This window comes from Microchirus variegatus (genome assembly GCF_963457635.1).
Source record: "Microchirus variegatus genome assembly, chromosome: 12".
NCBI lineage: Eukaryota > Metazoa > Chordata > Actinopteri > Pleuronectiformes > Soleidae > Microchirus > Microchirus variegatus.
Window position 1 is genome coordinate 18,646,226 of NC_139813.1, and position 27,795 is coordinate 18,674,020.

Consider the following 27,795-nt stretch of genomic DNA (forward strand, 5'->3'; position numbering starts at 1 on the left):
CAAAAAGACAAAAAGCTGATTTCTTTCACATGTCTCACATTTAAACTGTGTTAAATCCGATGGCTCCTCATGAAAGAGATGCTAATGTTTCGTCTGGAGTCTCTCGTGTCTGGCTGACAGGTACGTTCTGTATCTGCTGCTCTCATTTGTGGTATGATAACGTGCTCCTTTAAACAGTATAACCTCTAATTCAAGGTGCATTCACACCAGCTCCCTCTTTAATCGAATCCTAGTACATTTGTCTGGGAAAATCTGGTTCGTTTTGGGAGATGTGAACGCACATTAAAGAAGCAAACTCCTAAAATATAGGTCTGGGTTTGCTTCAAGTGAACCAAATGCAGGAAGCGGACTACAACGCAGGGAATTGTGGGTAAACACAACCAAAACATATCGTTAGCCTAATAGCATAATTGCTATAAGTCCTTCTTTGGTTAATTGTGATATCTGCCTAACTTTACCAATGTGCTTGCTAAATCAAATTTTTTTCCTTGTTTTCCAAAAACGTGCTATTAGGCTAACGATATGCGAGTGTAGAACGTTAACCGTGAGAAATGGCTAAAAAAAAGTTTTGAGTTTTCCTGTTCATTGTTTGTCTTGTCTTCTCCTTCAGTAATTATTGATGCAGCGCCACCTCAGGCAAGGAGGGGAAATACGTTATTCAATCCCCCAATTGGACCGTGTCTTCAATCGTAATCATAAAACAACCTTCAAGGATTAAATGTCAGTGTTGTGTTTTCACCTTGTTCCACTGCTTCTGATTGGCTAATTGGCATCTTTAAATGAACTCATTAAACCTAATGTATTTTTAATTCACATGAATGCCCAGGTTTTTTTATTAAAATATAACAAAACACACATTTCTGGATCATTTGTTGAGCTGCCGCTGTTCAAGTTGACAGTTAAAGGCAAGACAGGCGCCATCTTTGTAGTTTTATGTTTCACGTCTGCATCTCATTATAAGAGCTGTTTGTCTATTGGTCCATTGGTTGTCTATTCTTTGATAAATCTCAAAAAAAGTAGTATTATATTCATCTTTAAGTAATCAAAATACAATATTGGGTCCAAAAAAAGAGTGTAATTCAGTTTGAAAGTAAAGAGAACAACATGGCCGCGATGTCGCAACATGTCCGGGAAAGTAAACAACTTAACTAAGACTTCATTGTCTGCGCTTATAAAAAAAACAACAAATGAAGGTCATAGGAGTTGCCAGTTATGTTCAACTCCATTCTTTGTCAGGGAAAATCATTGAATTTATTATTATTATTATTTTTTACTGCTGGTACAGGATTATCTGCCAGTAAAACATCTCTGATGTTGGTTCTGTGCCCAAAAAAAAAAGTAGATTAAAGCCATATTAGTTGCGCAATAATCTATATGTTATTCGAGGCCCAAAGCCATAAAAAAACAAAGTGTCTCACTAATAAAAACCACGTTTGGAGCGTCTCCCTCTGCCTCCGCTCACCCTCTTTTCTCACATATGGCTCTAGACTTGTGATTCTTATCAGGATTCAGACATATTTAGAGATATTTAGAGAGACTTAGAGACAGGAGGGCCAGGGAAGGGAAGAGTCCATTTGTTATTTCAGCCCAGTTTTAGACTCAGGCCCTCTGGGGTCAAACACTGGCCAGTGATTATGATTGTGTGTCCTGTCTGTGGGGTCTTTTTCCTGCAACGAGGCTGTTGTTGTTTGGCTCTGTTTGCTGTTCAAGTGCAGCAGATGAAGGCACGAGAGGTGATGGAGAACAGGCAAACAGTGGGAGGTATATGAACGCGGGGGGGGTCGAGGGGTCAGCAACGCACTGATGTAGGTAGACGAGGACAACCTGCTTTCATTCGCTGTCCTGAAATGGCAGCTTGAACAGGTGGACACTGCAGCTTCAGGGTCAGTCAGTGGTTTCTGTCCTTTCCTCTTTCACATTAAAACTCACTCACATCTTGGCTTATTTTAACCCCCCCCCCCCCGCTGTTTTATTTATATAATTCAATGCCCCTCAGGTTTCTCGTCTCACGCTTTGTGAACCGGGGACAAAATGAAACACAGCTGACTGTCAAACAAACTGACTGATGTAGTTTCCAATTCTGAGACGACGTGGATTATCTCTATGTTGGTTTTTTTTTTTTTTTTTTTAAAGATATGGTCCTCATGTCTGTTTCTCAAACGTGATTCAATATTGTTCCAAGGAAATTGTGTTTCAGGCTAAGTCACGAATCTGACCATTGACTTTAAAGACAACATTAGATGTGTTTTTACATCACTGACATCATCTCAGGGTCGCGTTCATTCGATGTTTGTTCTGGGATTTTTTGAGGAAATTTGAAATATACGCTGACTCACTGGCCACATAATTAGGTACAGAAGACACCGCATTAAGTGGCAGGAGTGGTCGTCTCACACCTAAACTCAGATCCTGTGTAAATACTTTGTAAATCACAATGTGCAACATATTAGAATATATATATATACTGTATTTCAGGCTTTGCATCACAAGAATAACATTTCTCATGATAAGAAAATTGTTGAGTCAAACCAAATGTGAAGTTTTTAAACGTACTACAGTGAAATGAAATGTTCCCTTTAAGCTTTTAAACCAGTCCTGTTACTGACTGAGTAATCTAATACTCACTAACTGAATTGTAGCAGGATTGTTTTTACTTACCGATCGCAAACACCAACCGTTTAAACCAATAGAGAAGCTGGCAGCTGCACGTTTGTGCAAACGTGTTTATGTTTCTCTTTCTTTACTGAATAAAACGCCATAAATACAGTCTGTCAGTATATATACTGCTTTGTTTATAGAGCAGAAGTGGACAAGACAGCTGAGATGATTTGAGGCAACACTGGAAGAAACATTCCACGTTGGACTACATCCAGATTAAAGTGTAAATAAACCCCTAAATCACATTTTGCATGTGGGTATCGAGTAATTTTATTTGTTAATCCAGGTGCAAATCCTCACAGTTTAGTAGAAAATATTGGCATTATACACACGTTTTTTACAAAAACGTTGGTGTATCTACTGCCTCCCTCTGGTCAAACACCAGCTACTGCACTCAAATTTTGCCATTGGCTGTTTTGGTTCACTCTTTCATCGCTCTCTTGTCCAATCGCTCATCGCTCACCCGTTTCGTTGGCATTTTTCAAAATCAGGAATTTCGCAGTGTTAGCTGCAGACGAGGGGGTTTAGTTACTCTTAAAGGTCATGGGTTGTCACATTTAACTGGGTTTATTAGCAGAAATACCCGTAGATTTGCATGTATATGATCACTAATTACGCCAATAATTTTAATTTGCTTTATATAGTCTGAGAAAAAAACTTTAAAAAAAAATTAATTTCATGGTACTTTTTTATATTACTTAAGTAAAAGTATATGCCATTTACTGTACTTAAGTATCTAGTACGTTTCTGATATAAAATGTACTGATTAATGAGTAATGATTGAGCCATGGTAGCTCAGTGTTAGAACGAGTTGTCTTTCAACTTGGAGGTTGTGGGTTCAATTCTGCTCGTCTATATTTGTCCTTGAGCAAGGCACTTAACGATGCGCCTCTGAGCGGTCTGCAGTTTCATTGTCAAATATCGCTAACTCTGACAAACTGGACTTTTAATGTTGTCCAACGTGTGTTTGACACAGTGTACTACACACAAGCACACACGCACAAACGCACACACTCTCTCTCTCTCTCAGGTACCTTTAGTGTGAGCACCTGACTGTGGACACAGTGAGAGTGTTCTTCAGTGGTCGTGTCAAGCTTTGATCCTTGGTATGCACTGAATGTGGAGGGTCAGAGATAATAGATCGGTGAAGAGACATGAAGGGAGACACACACACACACACACACACACACACACACACACACACACACACACACACACACACACACACACACACACACACGAGGGTCGGCTGAAACCTCACATTAGACCTGGGTCAGATATTTAATGTCAGTAAATCGGTATTTTTCCCACGCACAGTTAAGTCGAGTTGTAGCTTTTGTTGTTATTAGGTGTTTCCCAGTTGACCTGTTCATGACATCACGACAACAACAACAACAGCTTGGGGCAGACAGGAAAGGAATTGGGTTCATAAGTGCAAGGTCACCGGTTCAAATCCTTGGAAGAGGCAAAGACTGGAGAACCCACTGCCCACTGGCCCTGTGCCCGGCTTGTGTGTGTGTGTGTGTGTTCACTACTGGTGTGTAACAACGATGCAGAGGTCAAATTCAATATCACTAATTGGTGTGTGTGTGTGTGCAAAAATGTCTAATTCTAAACTTAAGCTGGCAGCTAAAGCAATGTCTTTCTACCATCTGGTAACTTCTTTTGTAGCTTTCTTCTTCTGGGGAACGCCCAGACTACAGCTTTAGTCTCACTGAACATACATGTGTAATTTAACTCCCATTTGCATCATCTCGGTGTTAATCCGACTTTGAGAATTGGACTAGCACGTTCACATGTATGTTCTTGGACTAAAACAATCATTTGTTTCTTCTAGTGTCATGAATGTTTGTTTACTTCCTCCTTCGTGGTGGAGTTTGATTCATCTGGACTGTTTAGAACGCACAACGAGATGAGATGTGATGTGTGAGCACCATTGTTTAATATTTTCACCATGATACAAGCAGCAGTGGCTGCACCAACATTGAATTGAGTGCACACAGTAAAGTTCCCGTTCCTTCCTCGCCCATCGTGCTTGTTAACCTTCCCTCTCTGCAGCAAATTGATGCCAATTACACTCAGGGTTGCTGACGCGTCGCTGGGGCTTCATATGCATGCGAGCGTGTGAGTGCATGATCTGCTAAATGTTGGCGTGCTAATTGCGTTTCTAATCTTGGGCATGCATGGAGGTTGCAGCAGTGAATGTGACTGTTAAAGCTTTTTGGGCACGTAATGATGACAAAAAAGCTTATAAATGGCCCTGTTTGTAATCAGTAAGAACCAACAAGAATTCATGTTATACTCACAGACTAAACTTATAACTTGGTACAATTGTTATTGTATTTCTGTTCCTGGCCTCTCGCTTCCAATTTTTCCTTTCACCCCAACCTGTCTAGGCACATGGCCGCACATGTTTGAGTCTGGTTCGGTCAGAAATTCTGTCCTGTTAAAAGGGATTTTTTTGGATTGAACTTCGAGCCATTAAGAAGGAGAACTCCCCCTCACTCTCAGTTGTATCCTTCTTCATCCTCTTCCTCCACACTCTCTGACTCTGTTTCTCTTCTTCCTCCTCCTCTCCTTTTCTGTCTGCACATCTCTGCTTTTCACCTCCTCTCACTTCTCCTCCTCCTGATTTTTATCTCCTCACTCTCCCAGACGCCCACTCTGACACTGTCTTCCACCTTTTGTCTTGCCCTGACACTGTCCACACCTCAGAGGTCAGAGGTCGTAAGGTTAACTGTCACAGACGAGCTACGACCCCACAGCGAGTCTTAAAGCCTGTTATCTCCGCGCCGCGCTTTCGCTTGTGTGCACATATGTTCGTCGGGGAGTGAGGTTAATGTGGCAGCTCATGCTTTCTTTAGGTTTACTGCTCTTCATTAGACGTCACTGCTTTACATTTGTGCAACAAATGTTAAGACGATTTTAATTTCTAAGCAGAATTTTTTCAGATGGTTTTGATACATTGAGTTTTGCTTGTGAAGTTAGGCAAAAACACTCGTACCAATTATGCCTCTGTGCGTTTGCACAATTTTATAAACACTCAAATGAAACTTTGTCATATTGCTATTAAATTATTGCCAAGCCCTAACTGAAACCCAGCAGGACTTGAACCTTTAAATCCATCTTAGTAATAAGTTCTTGTGCAATTTGCAAACAAAGCAAAAGGCACTCAGACAAATGAAACGCTTGAATAGCTTTTGTGCACATGAGCTCCTACACCAATTTCCTTCAGCGCTGGCTTCCTTTTAACTCTTCCTGTCGTCTTATTGATAGAAAGTCAAGCATCTTCTCTTTTATTTAAGCGGGGCAAGATTTGGAATAAAGGTCACTAATCTTCTTTTTGCATACTCAGTCTGGCCTCTTCTCTCAGACTACAGGGGTTGGTGTTTTTTTTTAACCTGGCCAACTGTGTCACCCTCTCCTGCTCCATAAACCCCCTTCCTCCTGTTTTTTTTTTAGTTTTAAGGATATAAATCTCCTCTGAAGGCCTTTGTGGAGTGATTTAGGAGACAGCGGGCCGTCTCTCTCTCTCCCACTGCCGCTGACTATAGAGGTGCAGCCAAGAAATAAATGAGAGAGGCAGATAAGAGGAAACAAGAATCAAAGATAAATCGGGGGATAAAAGTGAGTGCAAAGCAGAGTGGTAAAGTGAGAAGAAGGCTTTTCGACCTTCGACTGAGACTACATCATTAAATTCCTTTTTGCCGTTAAATGTGCATCAGTTTTGCACAATGTTTCCCACATGTCAGAGACATAAACGTGTTCAAATGTTTAAGAAATGCACTCACTGGTAAAGAATCCCTGTGAAGAAGTGTAGTTCAGTGAGCGAAACGTCCAGCTTTATGTCACGGTAACAGCAGTGCTAACGTAATACATTAGTTTTCCAGTGCATGAAAACATCTCAGTCGAGGCCAGGACATGTGGTTACAGCTCAGCACACGTACTCTAGTAATACAATTATCTGCATTAATATAAAACAGTGAAATGAAATGTCAGTTGAGTCTAAAACATGGTGTTTGCACAGGTTTGGAAAATAGTAGAATTTTAGAAATGAATGCACTTTTGTGATTTTTGTATGTTTTTTTTCATGTTTCGTCAGTAAAACACAGTTTACTGTGAACTCGGCATTCATTCATTCATGCTTTTATTCAAATTAACTTTCCTCCAACACAAAGGGTGCAGTTTATATGATGATATGATTTTTCAGTTCGGTAATGCATGATAAGGAACGTGGCTGACAGTCACGACAGCTAGCTATGCTAATGCTAATCGAAAATTAAAACATTGTGCCTGATGAGGTTGTACAGTGTTTGTATTATGTTAGCCCTATGCTAATGCTAACCGTAGCCTTGCTAGCTTCCCTTTGGAAACAGGTTTGCCAAGTTAGCCGCAAAGTAGTAGCATGCTAATGCAAAATATATATATTATTATAATAATAATAATATGTGCTCGCGTATTGGTGAATGGACACTTGTTTGAGTATAACACCACGTTCTGCGGTGAACCGTGTGAACATGTCTCACCCACCGTGAAGACAGCCTATTCACTCCCACCTCCCCGCTCCAGACAGCGCAGCTGCTGCTGATGAGCCGCTGCCTGCCTGGTGTAGCGTGATAAATCAGCGAAAATTAAAATTCCTCTGAAAATCAAGGATGCACACCATCGGGCCATGCTCAACCCATATCCAAAGTCTTAGGGCGATCTGACTAACGGTCTGCGAGATATGCCTGTCACAGACAGACACACAGACAGACAGACAGACAGACACAACTTACTTATAGATAGATTTTATGTTGGGAAAGATGATTTAATTATGAGTCCTTGATAACAAAAATGCAGGTTAATTGACAAACTCACTATTTACCCTCCCCTTCCTCTTCAGTAGTGAGGCAGGATTTTCACAGACGGGGGCCAAAGTCGTTATTTGTGAGTACTTAGGCCTTTTGTGCTAAACAAAGATGAGCCCAACAGCAAATAAAGAGAGCTGAGAGAGAGGCAGGAGGTGTTTACGGATACTTTGTCCCTGTGGCTCAATGTAATTAGTAAACAAAGCTCAAAGTAAACATATACACATACACATGCCCCCCCCCCCCCTCAAAACAGAAATAAACATCTATTTTGAATCCGAAATGCGGCTGCTGAGATGTTTTCCAGTGATCTAAATTAAATCTGATGAAATTACATGGAAAACAAAACACAATTGTGTTTTTGTGTGAACATTCCTCCGTGCACTTTTGGGAGTTGCTCGAGGTCTATGTTTAGGTTTGTGTGGCAGACCATGTTGACAAGGCAGACATGAAAATATGCAAAACTGGCACTTAAACTTACACATTTTCTGTCCTGAGACTCGCGAAAGGAATTTGGGAGCAGCTCGGCTCCTCTGACGCAGGTCAGTTCAGTCCCGGTTCACTGGGATGATCGACTGAAAATTGAATTCTGTGAATTCCTACACATCCGTCGTTTTTATATGAGAGGGATATGAGGTCCTTAAGGGACAAATCCTCTTCCCTTTGCTTGATTCCTTTATCATTGCACACATATTTCTGAATATCAAGGCTGAACATTTAAATCTACCGCTCAAATCCTCAGAATTCAACATCTGAGATTGTTCATACATTTTGTTTTGCCTCAATTGAGTGCAATTGAAACAAAAATGACAGTAAGAACCTGTGGGAGCAAATGGAATGGCAGGAATTCATGCGAGGAGCCTTCATATTATTATATTTTATATCCGAGGATTTCTGGTGATTTTTGAGGGGGTTCACGTGCATAAAAACATTGAAATGTCGCACGGAGGTCAGGTCTGGCGAACATGGGATATTGGCATAGGGCTCAGACTCGTTCTTTGCACCAGGGCTCTTTAGCACCCCCCTGAGGCAAAACATGGATGGAGCGCGCCAAGATTAAGTTGCACCGAATTTCACGAATTTCACGAAACTTGGTGGGAACTTGTAACAGCCCAAGACGAACAAAAAAGTAAATTGGGACCATGGCCTCAACTCAACAGGAAGTCAGCCATCTTTGCAAGTTTCACGCTTCGTAGATTAGCGAACTCGTCTCAGCGTGTTTATCGTACGGACGTAATGATTAAGAACCCGTGCGTTGCACCAGGACTCTTTAGCACCCCCCTGAGGCGAAATGTAGATGGCACACGTCAAGATTCAGTTGCACCGAATTTCACGAAACTTGGTGGGAACTTGCAACAGCCCAAGACGGACTAAAAAGTAAATCAGGACCATGGCCTCAACTCAACAGGAAGTCGGCCATCTTGGCAATATTCACGCTTCGATTAGCAAACTCGTCTGAGCGCGTTTATCGTGCGGACATTAAAAAAAGCTTGTACTAGTTGTTTCTTCTTTCTCTTGTGCTGTTTGAAATGTGTCTCTGTAGCTTTGAATTGACAGTTTAAAAAAGAAATAAAAGAGCCATATGACGACAAAGGTTCCTTATTTACTCCTTTTTTTTTTTTTTTTTTAGCTGCCTTTGTGTTTACATCACTAAAAACATATTCTCAGACCTGTATAGCGAATGACTCGTATAAATTCTAATATTTACATGCTTCAATATTTATGCTTCTTAGTCTCACAAGCCTTTAACCAATGTAAAACCGAGTGTCGTTGTTTTTGACTGTATGGTTAGAGTTAACTAAATCAAAACACTTAAAATAAGGGAAGTATTGTTTTCCTCTCTCATGCATTAAGATCAAATGTCAGATTATCGATAGCCACACCCATTATTTCCACATCACTCCATAAAATAATACTTCCATTACTAACTCATGGACTCAAATATGGACACAATCCTTGGGGACACTGGACTGAATTTCCATGTCTCACCCCCTGCGGCCCTCGTGGAGGATAAAGCAGTAGAAGATGAGTGAGAGTGAGTATAATCCCAATCCCAAACACATCCCTGAGAGTCAAAAAGTTCCTCTGCTGTTTAACTCTTGCCTGTTTTGGCAAAGCAGTAGCTGCTAGTTTAACCCTTGAAGGTGTCAAACATGTGACGACGGTTCGTTGTGTAGAAACATTTTTGGCTAACAGAAAAAAAGGACTGGTCAGAGTCAGGTGTTGTTGGGGGTGTGTGTGGAATTTCAGCGAAGAAGGCAGTGAATGTTGGGAATGCCAGTCATGAGGCCGAACAGGGAGGGTGAGGTCTTCAGGTCAGCAAAGGGCTCGCACTGCGTAGAGGTCATGAATGTTGTAAATGGACAGAAATAATCTCCCATTGCCCCGACCTTATCTTCAGATTGCCGTGTCAGCTTTGTGAGGAATGATCTGGCGGCGTCCCGTTATCGTTCTGCTGCGATAATTCTGCTGCAATCACCAGTGTGTATATTTTTTTGAAACCAGTCCTTTTTATCCCAACAGCACTGAGCCACAGACAGCATCATGTTTCACAAATGTTAATGTTGCAAATTCTGCAGGACATGGTGTTTGTTTTGATCAGTGGTCAAAATGACAGGAAAAGGAAATTAGGATTAGAAAAGCCAAGAATCTCATAGTCAGTTTATAGCAGATCAGGAGCCAACACAAACACAAGTGTTCCTGTATTTGTGGATTTACAACCTTTTCATTTGAATATATTCAAGTTTTTTGGAACAATTTTTAGTAATTGATGATGGAAAAAGAGAAAATCTCTCTCTCTCTTGTTAATTTATCACAGTGGTGTACACTAATCCTTCTTCGGTTTTTATTCCAAACAACTCCTGACAAGTGCTTTCTCCCTTCCACTCTCCTTTTCTCACGTGTTTTACTCCATCTCTCCCGTCTGTCTCGGGCTTAGTGCCTTCTCACTGGTCTCATTTTCCTGAAGGACTTTGCTTCTGCTGTAAAAAAGAAGCCTGAATTATCCATTAGTTAGATTAGCAGCTCTGCTGGGAGGCTCCGGTTCCTTCTCTTTTAAATGGGACAGACAAAAGCTCTGGTCTGCCTGCTATTGTACTGCTGTCAGTCAGAGCCCGGCTGCTGCCAGTGGAAAAAAAAAAATCCACTCATAAGTTGTTGTTGAATGCCAGGTGGTATCATTTTCATATGTTAACACTTGTTGTACAACTTTCATAATGGGAAACTCCATATCCTCTTGAAAGAGTGACTTAGAGCTTTGAAAAACTCCCACTATGTTTATTTTTATTTCTTCTGTCAAAGGCCACGTCCCATTTCTTCCCCTGAAAATTTCCACTTGGTTTTGAGTGCCCTCAACCGTAAATTCCCCTCGTCGAGGGAAGTGGCTTCCCTATGGAATTGGGACACCACTATAACGTATTGAACATAACGTACGGGCTAACCTACGTTATATGTTGACAATTCTACCGGTGGAGCGAGCTACTACTCTCTCTTGAAGCCCTTGGCAAATAGTCGGCAAATAGTCGCTGCTTTCATAGATCGTCAGTTATTTTCTGACATTAGTGTTCAAACTCAACATTCCCCTGGATGTATATCAAACCAACATATTCCAACACATTTCGACATTGTATTTGACAAAAGAATATACTTACAACGAAATAGTTCCTCTGCAGATGTAGCCGCCATCTTTGTTGAAAAAAATCAGCCGGCTCGCTGAATTCGCAAAGCATCACGGGTAATTTCGTCTTCCATTTCGTACATTTTGAGGGTTAATTATAAGGGCAAAAATCACACTCCCCCTTTGCTCCCCCCTACACAAGAACTCGCAAAATTTAGGGTTAGGGCAAAATTGAGGGTTAGGGGAGGTATTGGGACGTGGCCAAATTTAACACTTAGAATTTAGGGATGGAGGTGAAGTGGCTTCATATTTCGTCCACTAAATTATGCGTCACATCCTGTGTCTACGTCAATTTTTAAATTGAAAAGGTCCCAAAAACCGACAAAGTCATGTACACGTTAAGAGTCCTGTCCTTTTATTTAGGTCTCCATAGTTCTGTGTTTTATTTCAAGTAGGTCTACATGTGCTACTACATAAGAAGTAAAAATAGGTCATTTTCCTTTTTGTACTTCTTTAACTTCATTAATACAACACACTATACTTTTAAACATAGCATATCTATATACAAAACTTGATACATGATGTGATCTTCATTTGATGGATTTTTGTGGCTCCAGATTCAATTTATTTAGGTTATTTTAGTTGAGAGGTTGCAGACCGCGCTGCCCTTGAACATCCTTCAAAATTTTGGTGAAATTCAGTTTGCTAGTTTTTTTTTTTTGGAAACAAATTCACCGACAGATGCTGATGAAAACACATCCTGCTCAGTGAAAGTAAAAATACCCTGTTTTCCCTTGTGACATTAACAAGAATTTTTCTTTTTTTTTGTCGTCTTTTACCAATAGATAGTTCTGTCAGACGATAAAACAGTTTATGGCTTTGTAAGACAGTGGCAGTGCACACACACACACACACACACAGCATTTAAAGGCCTAAAACAACATCAAGGCTGAATCACTCAACATAAAACATGATGGGTAGATAAAAGCATTTATGTGTTTGTTTTGCACGATGGTATAAAACCATTATGGAGTGAGTGATGGCGAGCGGCGACAAACCGCGGTCGGACACGAGCTCGGCGCTCAGTTTACAAACAGAACAGCGGCATCGGTCTCATCTAACTCTGTGGAAGGAAGTGAAGAAACGGTTATAAATAAAAGGCTCACAGTTAGTATTTGTCCATGTTTCCAAGACTTTCATTTCAGACGACTGCCCTTGTTCCAGTATGTGTCCACCTCCGCTCTGCTAGGGGACAAAACGCCTAATATCAGCTTCTCAATATTTACCAGTTTTTGGTTTAGCTTGTGACTACTTGTTAATCTGTAAAATATCCAATTCTTTACGCTGACAGAGCATAAATCTCAATCAATCTCTTTGCTGTTGTCTTATTCCTCTGCGTACAAGCTTTCTCGTTTATTTTGTAGTAATGACGGCACGATACCACATTTTCGTGTCGGATAACAATACTGATATCAGTCTGATTCACTCATTTTATACCTTTTACCGTGATTTGTGCCATTTCAAGCTATTTCTAAGACCTAATTCTCCAACAGTGTAACACATATTCTTCTCAGCCCACAACATGTATAAAATGCTTATTGCTTTTTATTTACATTTTTACATATAAAGGATTTTTGAATTGCATCAGATTTTGTATTTTTATCTGTTCGATATCCGATACAGTGATTTTGACCAGTATCGGACCGATACAGACACTGAAGACCCAGCATACACACTCTCCACTGCATTCTCTGTGTTTGTTGGTCTGACTTTGACAGATTCAACATTAGCATCAGTCGGACTAATTGTTTACAATTGTTTATGTTTTAGTCAGACTAACACAATCATTTGTTTTTTTTCTAATGAGTGCCGATCTGTTTTTTTCCAGACTTTGCAGAAAAATGGACAGATCTCCAGCATGACCAGCCTTAATGGACACTCTGAGGACAACACCCTGTCAGAAGGTGTGTGTCTCTATGTGTGTGTGTGTGTGTGTGTGTGTGTGTGTTCTGCCTGTTGTTTATTTACTTTATCTTTGTGTGCGGCAAAGTCGTACACAAAGTGATGTTTGTGTGTGTTTGTGTCTGGGATTTGGTACTGTTTCTCCAGCAGTGGCAGAAGGAAGGCATTGTTTGCATTGGGTCAGTTTTCAGTGTGTGTGTGTGTGTGTGTGTGTGTGTGTGTGTGTGTGCAGATGTCTTTGGGGCTCTGCAGGATTTTGCATTATCCCTAAACTAATCCATTCATCAACACACAGAGAAACACCTACATTCAGGTTAGAGCCACATACACACACGGAGCAATGTTTACAGCAATGTGAGTCAAAGTGTGGCTTTTATGAAGTGGAAATGTTTACAGATGGTTAAATGGACGATCCTCTGAGGACACAATTCACAAAAACCATAGAATCATTGATCAGGCATCTTGTAATTTACTGCCGTTCCGTCCAACGTGTGCATCAACCTGCGCTCTGTGCATCTCCTGCAGCGGCCGCCTGCCGCGTCCAAAGCTGCGTTTGTTTATTGTCTTTTGTCTGTCCTGTCTCTGTCTCAGTCTGGGAGGGCTGCAGGGGCGTGAGTGTGAGCTTTCCCCAAATATTTAGTAGGCCGTGACCCCGTTGGCCTGCACAAAGCAACGTGCGCTCATCGTAATATGTTTTAGCCCCGGGGGAATAGTAACTCTATACGACTTAAAGCACACGGGAATATGTCACGTAGCACTCAGACGTCAAATAACCTTCTTTAATAGGATATTTAATATATACTGAATTCATTTTTTTTTTACACCTTTTAAACCAGGGTTTCTCAATCCTGATCCTGGGGACTCACTGCCCTCCATGTTTTAGAAGTTTCCTCGCTCGGACACACCTGATTCAAATAAATGGCTCATTATCAGACTTCTGCAGTGCTCGCTGATTATCTAACCATTTGAAACAGGTGTGTTTGTGCAAGGAAACATCTAAAACATGCAGGGCAGTGGGTCCCCCAAGACCAGGACCAGGACCGATGAGAAACCCTGTTTCAAAAGAACTAGGAACTCGGTTGTTTTGCTTTGTTTCTTCTTTTTATTGTATAATAAATCCACATTTCTAACATGAATCATGCAAGTTTGCAGACACACAGTCTGTCCTGATGATTTGGTCACATGACATCTTTCTTCAATTTATGCTTAGTGGTGCATTTCCTAATGATTTAGACTTTTTCCAGCTCATCCCTAGACCAGATGAGACCATTTCATTTGACATTTCAATCATTGGGTCCATGTATCTGCAACGTGAATCCTCTTTCTCACTAAAATTACCAAGTGAACCCTGGATTTTTAAACCCAGGTTAAGAAACTTGGCATCTTTTACTCCCGTCTCTCTTTAAATTGATTGTTAAGATCATCAGATTGATTAAATAAATGAGTTGTTGCTGATCATGCAAAACGAATATGGAGGCGGTCCTGAAAACAAAACCTCAAATGTCTTTTTTTTTCCTCCTCTGAGTGAATAAAAACACCACACGTGATGGCAGATCCACTCACATTCGTTTAGGTAGAGTTACAATGCTGGCATTCAAACTGCGCTGAATGGAAAATAGAGTGGACCCATGAAAATTTAATTTAATGAGCAATTGAATCAAAAGACTAACTGGTATTTGAACATCACAGAGCCCTCGCCCGCACTCTCTCTCTCACTCACTGATGAAAATCAAAACAAGAGACCGACAGAAAACATTGAAGTTGTGAGAGAGCTTCAAGGCGACCGACTCGAGGAGTGCACGGGGAGTGAAAGGAAGAGAGGAACACAACAGACTGTCATAGAGAGGACTGGAGGACCCTCTTTATCGCAGCCTGATAAAGACAGCAAAGCATTGTGGGAGACAGGAAGAGGGAGAGGAATCCCCCTGATAACAACGACAAAAGACGAGCTGTAGATCAAAAGACGAGCACACGTGCGAGTACACACACACACACACACATAATGTCTCTCTATCAGAGTGTTTACGGTTAAAGCACCAACTCGGTGATGATGAAACGTCCAAAACATTTGAGACGGCAGCGAAGACAACACGTATGAAACTAATTTATCACAGTATTTATGGGCATCAAATTGTATGGCAAATATTTAAAGCAGAGGTTTCAAACTCGCCTCATGTGCCCATTGTGAGCTATATATCTTTCTGTGCACTCTTAGAAATAGAAGTTCTACGTTGAACCGTATCAGGTTGTCCTATTAGGAGAACCCTTTTTGGTTCCAAGGGGAACCTTTACCCTTAGTGTTACCAAGAACCCTTGAAAAACCCTTTTTTCGTGAAAGGGTTTTTCAGAAGCAAATGGTTCTAGGTAGAACCTCAGGCAGGAACCCTTATTTCTAAGAGTGTATGATATGATGGAATATTGTGATCTTATTCAAAAATCATATCCCCCTCCCCCTGCTGAACAGTTGATTTTCCCCCAAAATATCGGACTATTTTTCACTTGTCCGGCCCTCTCCTGACCAGACTAGATGCTCATTGGCCCCCAAGGTCATTTGAGTGTGAGACCCCTGATTTAAGTCACTGTGTAAGAATTAGTGTCATATAATGGTATAACTTCTGATTCTTACTATATAAAAATGGATGTCGATCAGTAAAAAAAAAGAATTTGTTGAATAACTCAGTTTGAATGGACGTCGATGGGACAAATGAACCTTCTTCTCACATGATTTATAACATCCGTAAACAGTTTAATCGTCGCACGTGATGTTCATTTGTGTAAATGATGTTCCCATGTAGAGGAAATAGACGATAAACAGTGTCAGCTGGTATCGTCCCAATAGGAAACCTGGTTGCAGGTGACACCTGTGACCTTCTGGTTGTTAAATGTTGTGATTGTGATTCTGATGTCACGGCTGGTTGCCACTTTATTCTAATGCAGTTATACACCTATTAATGTGTAGTATATTCAGTGTCAGCCAGTAAAAAAACCCAAACATGTTAAACTACAGATTAAATAAGCTTTATTTGCCATTTGTACATCCTCCAGGGCCCAGTTATATGATGTCCAGTGTTTTTGGAGTCTGATTCCTCCGTGAACACAAACACTGAATGTGCTGGTTCACCTAAGGTGACTCTGTCCTGTCAAGGCCGTGTGGAAACAGACGTGTTTTTGAAAATGTATTGCAGAAACATTCGGTAAATAAAAAAAATAAAAAAAGGGGAATATCAAATGCCAAATCCAAGCCCGCGGCTGCTTGTTTTTGTTGTTTTTTGGTCTTTCGCAAAGGGAAACGTGTGGTTGTTGCCTTTTTGTCCTCCTGTGCACGGCTTCTTCTTCTTGGGAGGCCGCGTTGGTTTAAGGCATAGATAACAAAAACCTGCTCTTAAAATCTGTTTCAAACTTCTTCCTGTGCCAGATCGAGCACAGACCGTATAGTCCTAAGTGCTCTGGAATGCAAAGTTTACATGGGATTTTTTTTTTTTTTACAAAGGAAAATAGAGGTTTGAGGGAACCTTTCTGGAAATGTTTCTCTGTTTTTGCCATTGAGAGAAGAGAGTCAACGACGAAAGAGGATAAAGGCAGAAAGAAGTAGGCTAAATACCGGGCATTTCAGCTTAATCTCAGTGATATTTGTTGTGGTCTGTGTATATGACGCCTGCATGTGTGCATGTGTGTTTGAGCTGTGAGTATCACGGGCGTGCGGGGTGCAGAATGACATCATAGCTGATGTAATTCACTGGCGAGAAACAGTGGGCCGCTCCCTCCCAGACGGCTGAAGATGAAGTTTTCTACAGGGCTTTAATGGTGGAGATCATGCTGACTGTGTGTGTGTGTGTGTGTGTTCACCACATTAAATCACTTCACATCAGTGTCAGATAATCTGACAATCCTACAGAAGAGCGAGCACAGTGATGAATTATAATGTACTCGTGCTGACATCTTGATGTTTGGTTGATCAGGGGGAAAAAAACAGAAGTGTTAACACAAACTTCAATTAACTTTATGTGTGTTTTTCTTTTTTTTTTAAAAGTAATTTGTCTTGTGCTACTGTGATCGTTTGCAGGCTTTCCTCCGGCTCCTATCTTCATGAATCAAAATCCTCTTTGGGTTTTTTTTTTTCAAATGGCGTCTGGAAGAAAGTAGTGATTGCAAAATAGCACAAACGGCTGTGGCGACTTGTGGTGGAAGTTTGTTGTTATTTAAATCCATTCAAAAGTCTTATTAAGTTAAGTAGTAGTCAGAAAACAGGTTTGTTTTCACAGTTTGGCAGCGTGCATGCAGCAGTGCAAGCATGTTAAAGGTCCAGCATGTCACATTTAGTGGGGTCTACTGGCATAAATTGAATGTACTCCCCATTAAGTATGTTTATATGAGTATGTAAGGAAGGACCCTTTTGGAACCCTTATTTCTAAGAGTGTACAGTAGCCTGAATGGACTAACCAGTTGGATTGTATATTTTGATGCAAACTGTGCATAAGAAGAAGAGGAAGAATGACAACCTTTCTGGTTCCCTAACACTAAAAGGACTGTTGATCACATTTGTATCCAAAATTATTGCTTGAGTGCTTCTTGGTTGTAGTGCTCATTGTGTATGAGATGAATATCATCGTGTGTACATGTGCATGCGTACGCGAGTGTGTTGATTTCATGTATGTGGCAATGATTTTACTTTGGGACGGACTAACTCAGACTCACTTGTGGGGGTGAGCGCAAAGTTGCGTTGCCAAAATGTTCATCATGCCTGTGGAAGGGACCTCGCCCTTCACTTAAACTCTGTGTGTTCTCAACCAATATGGATCCAGGCGGTACAGTCATAACACGATCCAGCTGCCAGAGTGTTCTTTGTGGTCTTTTGGCCATATTCCTTTTACATTCCAGCTGACAAGACTCATTATAGTCAGCCATCCTTATTAAGATGTGTTTTTCTAATGTGCGTTAGTGGGATTCTGCCGTCCTTGGTTTTGCTCTGAAAGTGTGAACAGACACCGGTTTTGGTCGGTCGACGACATCAGGATGATTTGTCCCTCTTTAGAGAAAAGGCAGAAATCCCAGTGGAAAGTGTTAGGGAGGCAGAGTTTTAGATTTTGAGTGCTTGAAAGCTCCTCAGTCCCTCAAGATCCATCACTGTCCAGTCAGGAGTTCAATTATGTTCATCTGTGCTGCATATATTATTAAGCCATGCGTTGTAAGGATACACTTCTGCTCCACAGGACCAAAGAGATATCACTAAGATATCAATGAGCTGCTGTTTGTCAACATTTGACATAGACGCTCGTTAAAATTTTCTAATCAATACCAATTATCAGAGCTTTGTGCAAATCTAGATAATCTAGCTATGTTACTGGTCACCTGATAAATTGAATTTGACGTTATAATCTGGCTCTTCATCAGATAAAAGTTCAACCATATTTGTCAGCTCGTGTCTAACGTCGTTAGGTGTGTACAAAGGAGCTTTGTTCCGTCAAAACATGGGATGCTCATTCTTTGTGATGCTGATTAAGATCAGCATCAGTTTGAAGTCAAAATTAAACTTGGATTTGTTATTATTTACTTGTTTATTTTACATCAGTGGCACTAAGGAAACAAAATGGCCTTGACCGGTGAACACACACGTGAAAAAGTGATCCCCATTCAGTGCTTTTCAAACAATACAAGAACAGGGTCAGGAATTACTGTAATAGGGTCAAACTGACCCCCTGCCAGACTCGTAGGAACCGCTTGTTTCTGCAGGCCCTCCTCTCTCATCTTTCCCGGCATCAGGGAACCTAATCTCCCTCCTCAACCCCTAACCTCCCCCAGGCACACCAAGGATTGAGGGAATGGACCAGGAATGTGAGCGACCCCTCCTTTTCCTGCATCTCTAATAGCGATACACCCCCCTGCACCGTCGCGAGTTGCTATTACCTTGAAATTAATGGTTTTAAATCTTCGGTATATAAGTGCCAAGAAGGTGTCCACGGGGCTGGTTTTTCACTTATATGTGTGACGCAAGAGTTAAATGCGATCTTCATGCTGTTGGATACTTGATACCTCAGAGATTTGCCTTGTCAGCTCCAAAGTAACTTCGTAAAGTCTGTGAAAAACCCGTCGTCGCCCAGTTTTACTTATACCTGGACCAAACAGTCATAATGTGTAGATATAAATAAATAAAGACGTTATGTCTTTGTAAATGAATAATAACAGATAAAAAAATGTTTGCACTTCACGGCCTAATCAGTTATGACACTTTAAGGCAAAATATGATGTTTGGTATGTCTAATATGTTGTGTTTATATAGCAACAGTGATTAAAAAGATATTGTGTTACAGGTCGTGAGTGTGGTCCCAGATCAACATATAAGAGCTGGACTGAGCTGTAAAAAGAAATCACTCCTGTGTTATATGTTTGATTGAACAGAAATGTAATAACTGTTCTGTATCAAATTAAATACATTTAATTCGTATGTTCACACGTAGACAATATTTTGAAGACAGGCGAAGTGGGTCGGTACGTTTACATGCACAGTTTAATCGAGCTAAGGTCAAAGTCTGACTAAGACAGGCAATCGGACAACTTGGCGAATGTGGAGGAGAAAATCGATTTTTGGTCGTGTACGTCTGACGCCGCCTCTGTAGGTGGCGCTGTATGAATTAGTTTCCTGTTGACCTTTAGGTCACAGAAAAACAGTGAATGGCGCGATGGACGGTGAGATGGATCGTGCCGTGGTTCTGTAGTTTCTGTACTTGCTGCACATCTCGTCTCTTCGTCAGTTCAAAAGTGGGTCTTCTCCTTAGCTATTGGCACAGAGCAGCGTTATCTTGGCTTGTCCTGAGGACCAATCGCAGCCCTTGCCGTTTCCGTTGTCTCTTGAAGGAGTGACGGACGCTAAAAAAATATTTAGTGCAGCCGGAGACGACGGAGAGGCTCTCCGACAGCCTCTCTGGCGACGTAGAGGAGTCTCCGTAACCTATGTAGAGCACTTTATGCAGGAGTATAAATTGGACTTATTCACAAAAGTTGTCAAAATGGCATGCCTCATATTCCTGAATTATTTGAAAATGCTGTTTCAAATGAAAATGTAGACGTTTTGTATTTAACTTCGGGCTTTTCAGTATCATATTTTATAACTGAAAGGCACGACAGAATGTGTTTAAAAAGTCTCCCGACACTAAACCTTAATCATTTCACTCACCATTTCAAATGACTTTTTTTCCACATTTACTCCACACTTGAGATTTTAAACACAAAGTTTGTGGAGCTCTGCCAAACTCCTAATGTTAAACAGAGCTGCACATGAGAGAGTGGAGTATGGACGATGGATAAGCAGTCAGGAAGAGCATGAAGGATAAGAGCTGATGTGAAGAACGTTTTTTCTGGGTTCGGGTTCTCATGAAAGGCAGCTGGGTAACAGTGGAAACCTTCTCTTTTGGCACGCAGGCAACATGAGCCGCTTCATTGTTGAGCAACATCTACAAAGTATTTGGTTTTTAAAAACCTTACTGTCTTTTCAGTTGGCTTTCACTCAGAGTCTTTTACACTTACTTCAAAGCTTACGTCCTCGTCAAACCAGTTTGGTTTTCTGAATAGCTGAGAAGTTCTTTGTCTTGTTTGTAAATGCAGACCATTACCAAGACCCTTTCAAGCTCCAGGTTGGAGATCCTCAGATCTCCCCTTCTCGTTTTTTTTTTTTTTTAAACCCAGACCTCACTGGAAGCCGAGATGATGCATAAGAACAACTGCAGTGCTAAACTGCTCAGATATTTCAGGAATGCTAAGAAACGGTGGAGACAGATGGCAAAAGGCTGGTTTTACGTACTCAAGTGCGTAAAGTAAGTGCTCCACACTAAACGTCGTCATAGGAGTTGAACAACAGTATTGATGCGAGATCATTAAAATGTTGTTGACGTTCTCTCACTCAATGCCGCCCATTGTTTTAGTGCAACAACAAAGAAAAAAAAGTTCCTGAAATCCATGAATCTGAGACTTCACAAGCGCAGTCTTCGCGTCATCGCGTCACATTCATCCGCACAAGAAAAGACGGAAGGCGTTTCTGGACAGAACGAAGTGTAACTCGAGGAAACGTGCAAACGGGAAGCGGAAAAGCGGTGATGTCAAGAAAAGACCACTTCCTGTTCGACATTCTTTATCCAACCATCCCTCCGGCCCACACACACACACACACACACACACACTGGAGGAGGGGTGGGCCTGTGAGGACAGATGATTGAGAGGAGAAAGTGGAGGAGTGGGAGAGGGATTAAAGTGGACGGGATAGTAGATTTTGGGAGGAAAAAACGGTTGGTGTGAAAGGAAGAAGAGGGGGAAAAAAGTATTAAAAAGGTTGATAAGAAAAGGAGAGGAACTGAATGACACATCTGGTGCATTTTTTCACACACTCACAGTCCTCATTTCCCTTTCCTCCAATTATTTCAACATCATTCTATCCAGTTCTTGGAAGAGGACGAGGAGGAGAAGGAGGAGGAGGAGGAGGAGGAGGAGGAGGAGGAGGAGGAGGAGGAGGAGGAGGAGCGTTCCTCTGTGCCGTTCAATGATGTCATGCTCTTCTTTACAGGCTGCCGACGCAGCACCCCAACCCCCAACCCCCCACCCACCTCTCCATTCAAGACCCCTCCTCAAACATTCCTGAACATCGAGGCATGTTTTCTGATTTATCGAGATATGTGGGGCGTCACCCCCCCATTCTTGGCTCTGCATTATTCAGACCTCAACTGTTTGAAAAATCTAAAATACATCACAAGTTTATTTATTGTTGCGATCGGAGTCAAATGCTAGTAAATAAAATATATATTTTTTTTAAATATATAGCTCCACTTTGTCGGACACTTTCATGAGCCAATTCTTAATCAGCGATTTCAGTTTTCAAAATAAAAGTCCAATCAGACATATTTGGGAACCCACTGAGTCTTTCAATTAATAGATGGGGTAAAAAAAAAGATTAGTCATGTATTTGAAATGCGCGAATTTAAGTGATTTTTCATCCGCTGCACATTTTGAATCACTTTACTTGTTTTTAACCGTTTATTTTTTTGGTACATTGACAACATTATTGACATCAGGCGAATGTAACATATGGACACAATGTACAATGTAACACATGGACGCACTTTTGTTAGCAGGATAAATTCAAAGCTGCTGTGTTTGTGGGATTTGTTCACGTCCTCGCCTGATACTTCATCGCTGAAATATTTCCCATACGGCTCACTGCGGCCAAAATGAACACCCCTCTGTATGTATGGACGTTCGGGAATGCGACTGATGTGTGCATTAGTCATATGAAGGAAGTTGGCAGGGACTGAGGAGGAGGAAAAGGAAGGACCGACCCAGCGGAGCTCCTCTCACACTCTCACACAACTCTTTTTAAATTCCCCTCAGTGTGACTCACTGTCCACTCAGCTCATACTGTCAAAGTGGTCATTATAGTAGAGATAGTGAAACACCCCAGTACCAGATGACTCACTTCAATAACAGAAAGCTGGCACGTCAGAATGGAATTCTTCCTTAATGACTGTGGTCCATTGAATCAGAGTATTTCACCTCTAACCTCTAACACGGCATGAAGCACAGGTGCAATACAACTCCATAACCTTCCTCTGAATATTTCTCATTAGATTTGCCACTATCTACTGTCTTTCCTTCCTCCTCCACTCTTTTCTCAGACTCACCAGCTCTGATAATAAAAAAAAAAAACAGCCACGAAGCTTAGGCAAAGACCTTGGTATTCACATGTATCCCCCCCCCCCTTCAGTCGATCTTAAGCCTCACAGGAAGTGGAATCATAATTTAAAAAAGATAATTTGGTTGATCCGACTTAAATTTTTCGATGATATTGTTTGACTGAGGGTTGGAACATTCGGGGGGAATTAACAACTGGCGACTGGATTACACACCTTAAGGTTCGGGGATCTCTGCATTCAGACGGTACTTGATTACTGCTGTTATCACCTTTCTGAGAACCCTGTATATGGAATTCACACATTCCTCTGGGGACAATGCCGAAGTGTGACAGATCTGATTATGCCGGTATGTACCTGTGGATTTATCTGCATTCCTACAGTTCCTCCACCACCCCCAGACAAAAGCTGAATTAAATGTGTCTGGATTGCTGTAAATGGGGGGTGGGGGGGGGGGCTATTTACATGCAGAGGGGCAGGCACTAACTGGTTTAGTGTGAAAGTCCATGGTGTGAATTCTTGCCTCAAACAGAGAAATGTGTGCGAGGGGTTTCGCAAACTGTGTTTTCCAGTATCATCGGTTTAGATTTCGAGAAAAAATATCAGCCATTTCCAATTAAAAAGAAACGGCGTGGGTTTTGTCCGAATAAAGTCCAGAAATTCCCTCTTATTTGCCAGCTTCAACTTTCCCCTACACGACAGGACACTGGAGGAAGGGGAAATTTATTTAATTAGACAAAAATTAAAGGCCAAGCATGTAACTTTCAGAGAAATATAATATACTATACACAAGTAATACATTTTAATGGCATTTGCCACAAGTATGTTTGTTAGCATATGTGTATAATTCCCTTAAAATAAGTTTTTCATACCTTAGAACAAACATTTTATGTTTTCTTTAGGCCATGTTTTTACAGCAGCCTGAAAAAACAAACTAGGTACTGAACACTGTCTGCACTTGGAGGCTGAAGCCTGCTGCGCAAACTAAGAAAAACGACATCCTTTCTGGCACACCAAGGCCACCATAGTTCTCTAATGCTCTTGGGAAAAGGTGGAAAGGAGTCTGTCGTTTCATTGGACAACTGTCCTTATCCCCGAGTAAAATTATGAGCAGGGAATCGATTTATTGAATGGCTGCCTTCACTATGCTACTATGCTAGGTGTCAGTATGTCCCTGTTTCAGCTCTGTTAGCATGAGGCAAAAGTTGTTAGCTTGTTGAGCGCCAGTCCGCTGAGTCGTCCTAGCATTCATGAGCATAACTTCTGTCTCCTCGTCACTCCAACTAATATACCAGCCTGGACTTTACTGTGTTTTTCTTGCTTGTTGTTTTCTTCTTTCTCTGTGTACCAAATGATTCTATTATTTCAGGGTTAGCGCTATACGCTACGCTATAGGAACTATAGAAGATGTGTAGGGTGCCCAGGATAGCTTGGGTCCAGTTAAATGTTGACATGCAATAGATATTCAACTACCAACCACATTATCTGGTTGTGTTAAGGCCCATTCACACTTGAATGGAATTCAATATTGCATTCACACGCAATAAAAATAACCCCTTTAAATGGTTGCTATGTTGATGCCTCCTCTGGAGGAAGTATTGTGTACATGTAGGGAAGTGACGGAGATAACTTTTAGGACAGATTGACGTAAATTGAACAAAAATTGAGTACAACTGAGCCGTTAGTCCAACTTTAAGAACTTTTATTTTGTTTACATGTAATTTCAAAGTACATGTTTAGTCGAACTAACACAGTAATAGTAAGTAAAATGTAACGTAAAAGTCTTACACACTGGAACTTTAATGCCAGGAAGTAGAGAGTGGAGCACCCCCCCCCTCCCCTCCCTCCCTGAAACAAAGGATGTATATAACTTTGTGCTGGGTGACTAGTGAATGGGGTTATATGGAGTATGAACATGTACAATAGAAGGAGACAAATTCTTCAGTGAAAGAGCACATGATGGGCTCCAGTCATCCCGGGTGGAGAGAGCGTGAGTGGATGAGGGAGGAGGAGGAGGAGGAGGAAGATGGTGAGGGGGAGGGGGGGGGTCATTCAGAACAGCTGAAGAAAGGAGAGGGAGGTGGGAGGAAGAGGGAGGCAGGGGTGGTCCTAACGTGACATGTGTGTCAGTCTGTTGAAATGTGTGTGTAGACCTTCTTTCTGGTCACTCTGACTGAGAAACACTGAGAGGAGAAGAACAAGAGAAGGAAAAAGACAGAGAGAGAAGGAACAGCCTCAGTGTGAAGACGGTGCCAACTCCAAGAAGCAAAGATTTGATGAGTGTTGTGGACAAGTGAAGAGAAGGGAAACAAACCAATACAAAGATCGCATCAGATGCACTTTTAAAAAAACACTCTATTTTTTTATCATTTGAGTTTTTATCATTATATTTTTTTGGAGAATCCTGATATTTTTGGAGGTTTACCAATGCTGGGAACAATAACATTAACAGGTATGTTATATTCCATTTTTCATCCAGTAAATGCAGATGTTTGGCTAATAGTACTAGATTTTTACACTGAAGTACATGTTTTTGTGGCTTTTAAGAGGCTTTTTAGAATAAATTGGAAAAGCAAAGCAAGGCAAAGTGGTTTCTCCTTTGAGTGCAGCCAAAGGCATTGTTGTCCTGAGGGTGTGGTTAGTTTGCGATGTTGTGTGTGGATGTAACTGCATGAGTGAGGGATTTCTGAGATTGTTTTTGCTTTGGCCACATTTAATTGTTGTAGTTTTCCCATTTTATCATAATTATTATATATTTTTTTTACTTTTAATGAAGATCAAACTGTTAATTAAGTCTGTTTTTGAGCTCGAATCTGGAAGTGTCCAGTCATCATACTTTACCATAGGATGTGTAAAAGTATCCTGTATTGCAGCAGCTCCTCAGTTACAATAATGTTTATCCATTGTACAAAAACATTTAGAGTTCTGAAACCACTGTCTCTGCCCACGACCAACCACTAAACTTCTTGGTGGGAAAAAGAATTTCACACAGTGACAGCCGCTTGATTGAAACACATCAGGATGAATTTTCAGAAATACTTTTTTTATTTTTTTTATTTTTTTTTTTTAAGCCTGCCTTTAGCTCGTGTTGACGATGGGAGAACAGCTCCCAGCATCCCGTCATGTGAAGTATTTCATTAGATTAGAGAAGGATCCTAATTCCCAGTGGGGTTTTTCAGTTTAGCCACAGAGGGTAGGGAGGGGAAGAGAGAGGGGCGTATGGAATTAATTACATGCCAGGACCAATTCTTCTTAAGGCCTTATAACTGGGAGTGATGGTTGAAATACACTGTGGCACAGGTTTGGGTTTCAGTACCTGACTGGAATGTCAACACTTTTTTTTATTTATCTGTAAACATAGGTGTTTTCTGTGTTTTGCTGTGAGCACACAGCCACGCCAGTCTCCCATGTTAATTAGATAGAGACGTGTCCAACGGTGGGTGTTAATAGAGCCATGGCTGTTGATGTGTAGTGTCCCCCGGAGCCACGGAGACGAGTCGGCCACACCTTTGATACAGAGACGGGGCAGTGGAATGGGGTCTTGTTGGGGGAGGGTATTAGGGTGTGTGTGGGGGTGGGCGGGGGGGACTCCCCTGTCCTCCTTTTTTTAACTGACATCTTTTGTTTTAAGCGGTTTCTGCTCCACAAGGCAATGATTAGAACATGGATTTGCATATAGTTGGCAAAGTTTGCACGCACCCACACACACACACACACACACTGGTGGTGAACTAGCCACAACAGAAACATTATCTGATCTCACTGGAGTACATTTACAACAATTGTTTTTTTGGCTGATGGTGATGATATTTAATCCGCGAGCATCATCTTACAGAATGCTCTCGCGCTCACGCTGAGCTCGTCTCCAGCAGAGAGAGGCAGCGACTATGAATGTGTTGGTGTGTCTGAGATATCTAACACCATCTTAAGTGAGTTAGGGCTCCAGCCTCAGGGCAGCAACCCCCATCCCCTTCAACCATGTCCCTTCATCTCTGTACTGTCCCCTGCTCGCTCCCGGCAGCCTCACACGCACATTCTTTCTCGTATACAGTCGGTATTCAAAACACCCACGCTTTCTCTTCCCCCAAGTCGAATCAATCTGGCGATGGTAAAAGTTGTGTGCCTGTTGAAAAAATATATATATTCGACCAGAGACCAGATCAAAAAGATGAGACAGATTCCAGTAGTCTGTTAAATCAACATGGGTCCTGTTTTATTGTCCATGTAGATGCACATGGACTCGTCTGGCTTTCTTACAGTCTGACCTTTCCCACACAAACACACAGATGTCCTCTCACTAAAACTCTACGCACTGGAAGTTTTATTAACATTTACAATTTTGGCACAGTGGAGCAGATTTTGTTTCAGCCAATTTAAAGTTTTTAGTTTCACCCTAAATATTTACTCGATGACTTGTGTTTATACGATGTTTGTGGTCTTTCTCGTCTTGTTTTCGGACTTGTTTGCTCAACAGTGTGATTGGACAAGTGCCCTGTAAATAACACATATGTGAGACAGACGCCGCTGCCATGTGACATTCATGTGTCCCGTAAAGTTGCCCAGGTGCTGTCTTTTTTTTACGTGTTTACATCAGTTTGGCATGGCCAGCAAACTCTTGCAAACTTCAGTGTGTCTTGATAATAGAAAAGTCGACCACCCCCTTCTTTTATTTTTGGAGGCCAGAGAGGGTTAGGAGGCTATTGTGTTTGAATGAGTGTGTGCCTTGGGATGGGGGTGGGTCCACATCCATCCTGCTGTGGTGGAATTTGGGTCAAGGGGATTGGGACTTATTTTAAGGAAGGGTAGTAGAGGCCTGTATTGTTTGGTTTAAATCCTATATGGGCACAGACAAGATGCCATAGCTGCAAAAAACAAATAAAACATTCCTCAATTCCCCCGACATATGATTTTTAGAGCTTCCTAAATATAATTTCCCCAAATGTGGAGTAAGCAGCATAGCTCACATTTCTCTCTCAAGCCAGATCGAATGCAAATCTAGGCGTGCCCCTGCCAACAACATTAGTGAATGAAAGGACCT

At 41.4% G+C, this 27,795-nt stretch overlaps 1 protein-coding gene across 1 annotated transcript in view; it reads left to right on the forward strand.

Annotated features, from left to right (window-relative positions):
• Nucleotides 1–27,795, forward strand: part of akap12b (A kinase (PRKA) anchor protein 12b) — a gene marked incomplete at its 5' end in the record, with an annotated part of 41,891 nt that overhangs the window by 8,340 nt on the left and 5,756 nt on the right. Inside the window, one exon of the mRNA XM_083898567.1 lies at nt 13,013–13,088. Coding sequence (XP_083754693.1) covers nt 13,013–13,088 — 76 coding nt within the window. The remainder of the gene's footprint in view (nt 1–13,012; nt 13,089–27,795) is intronic.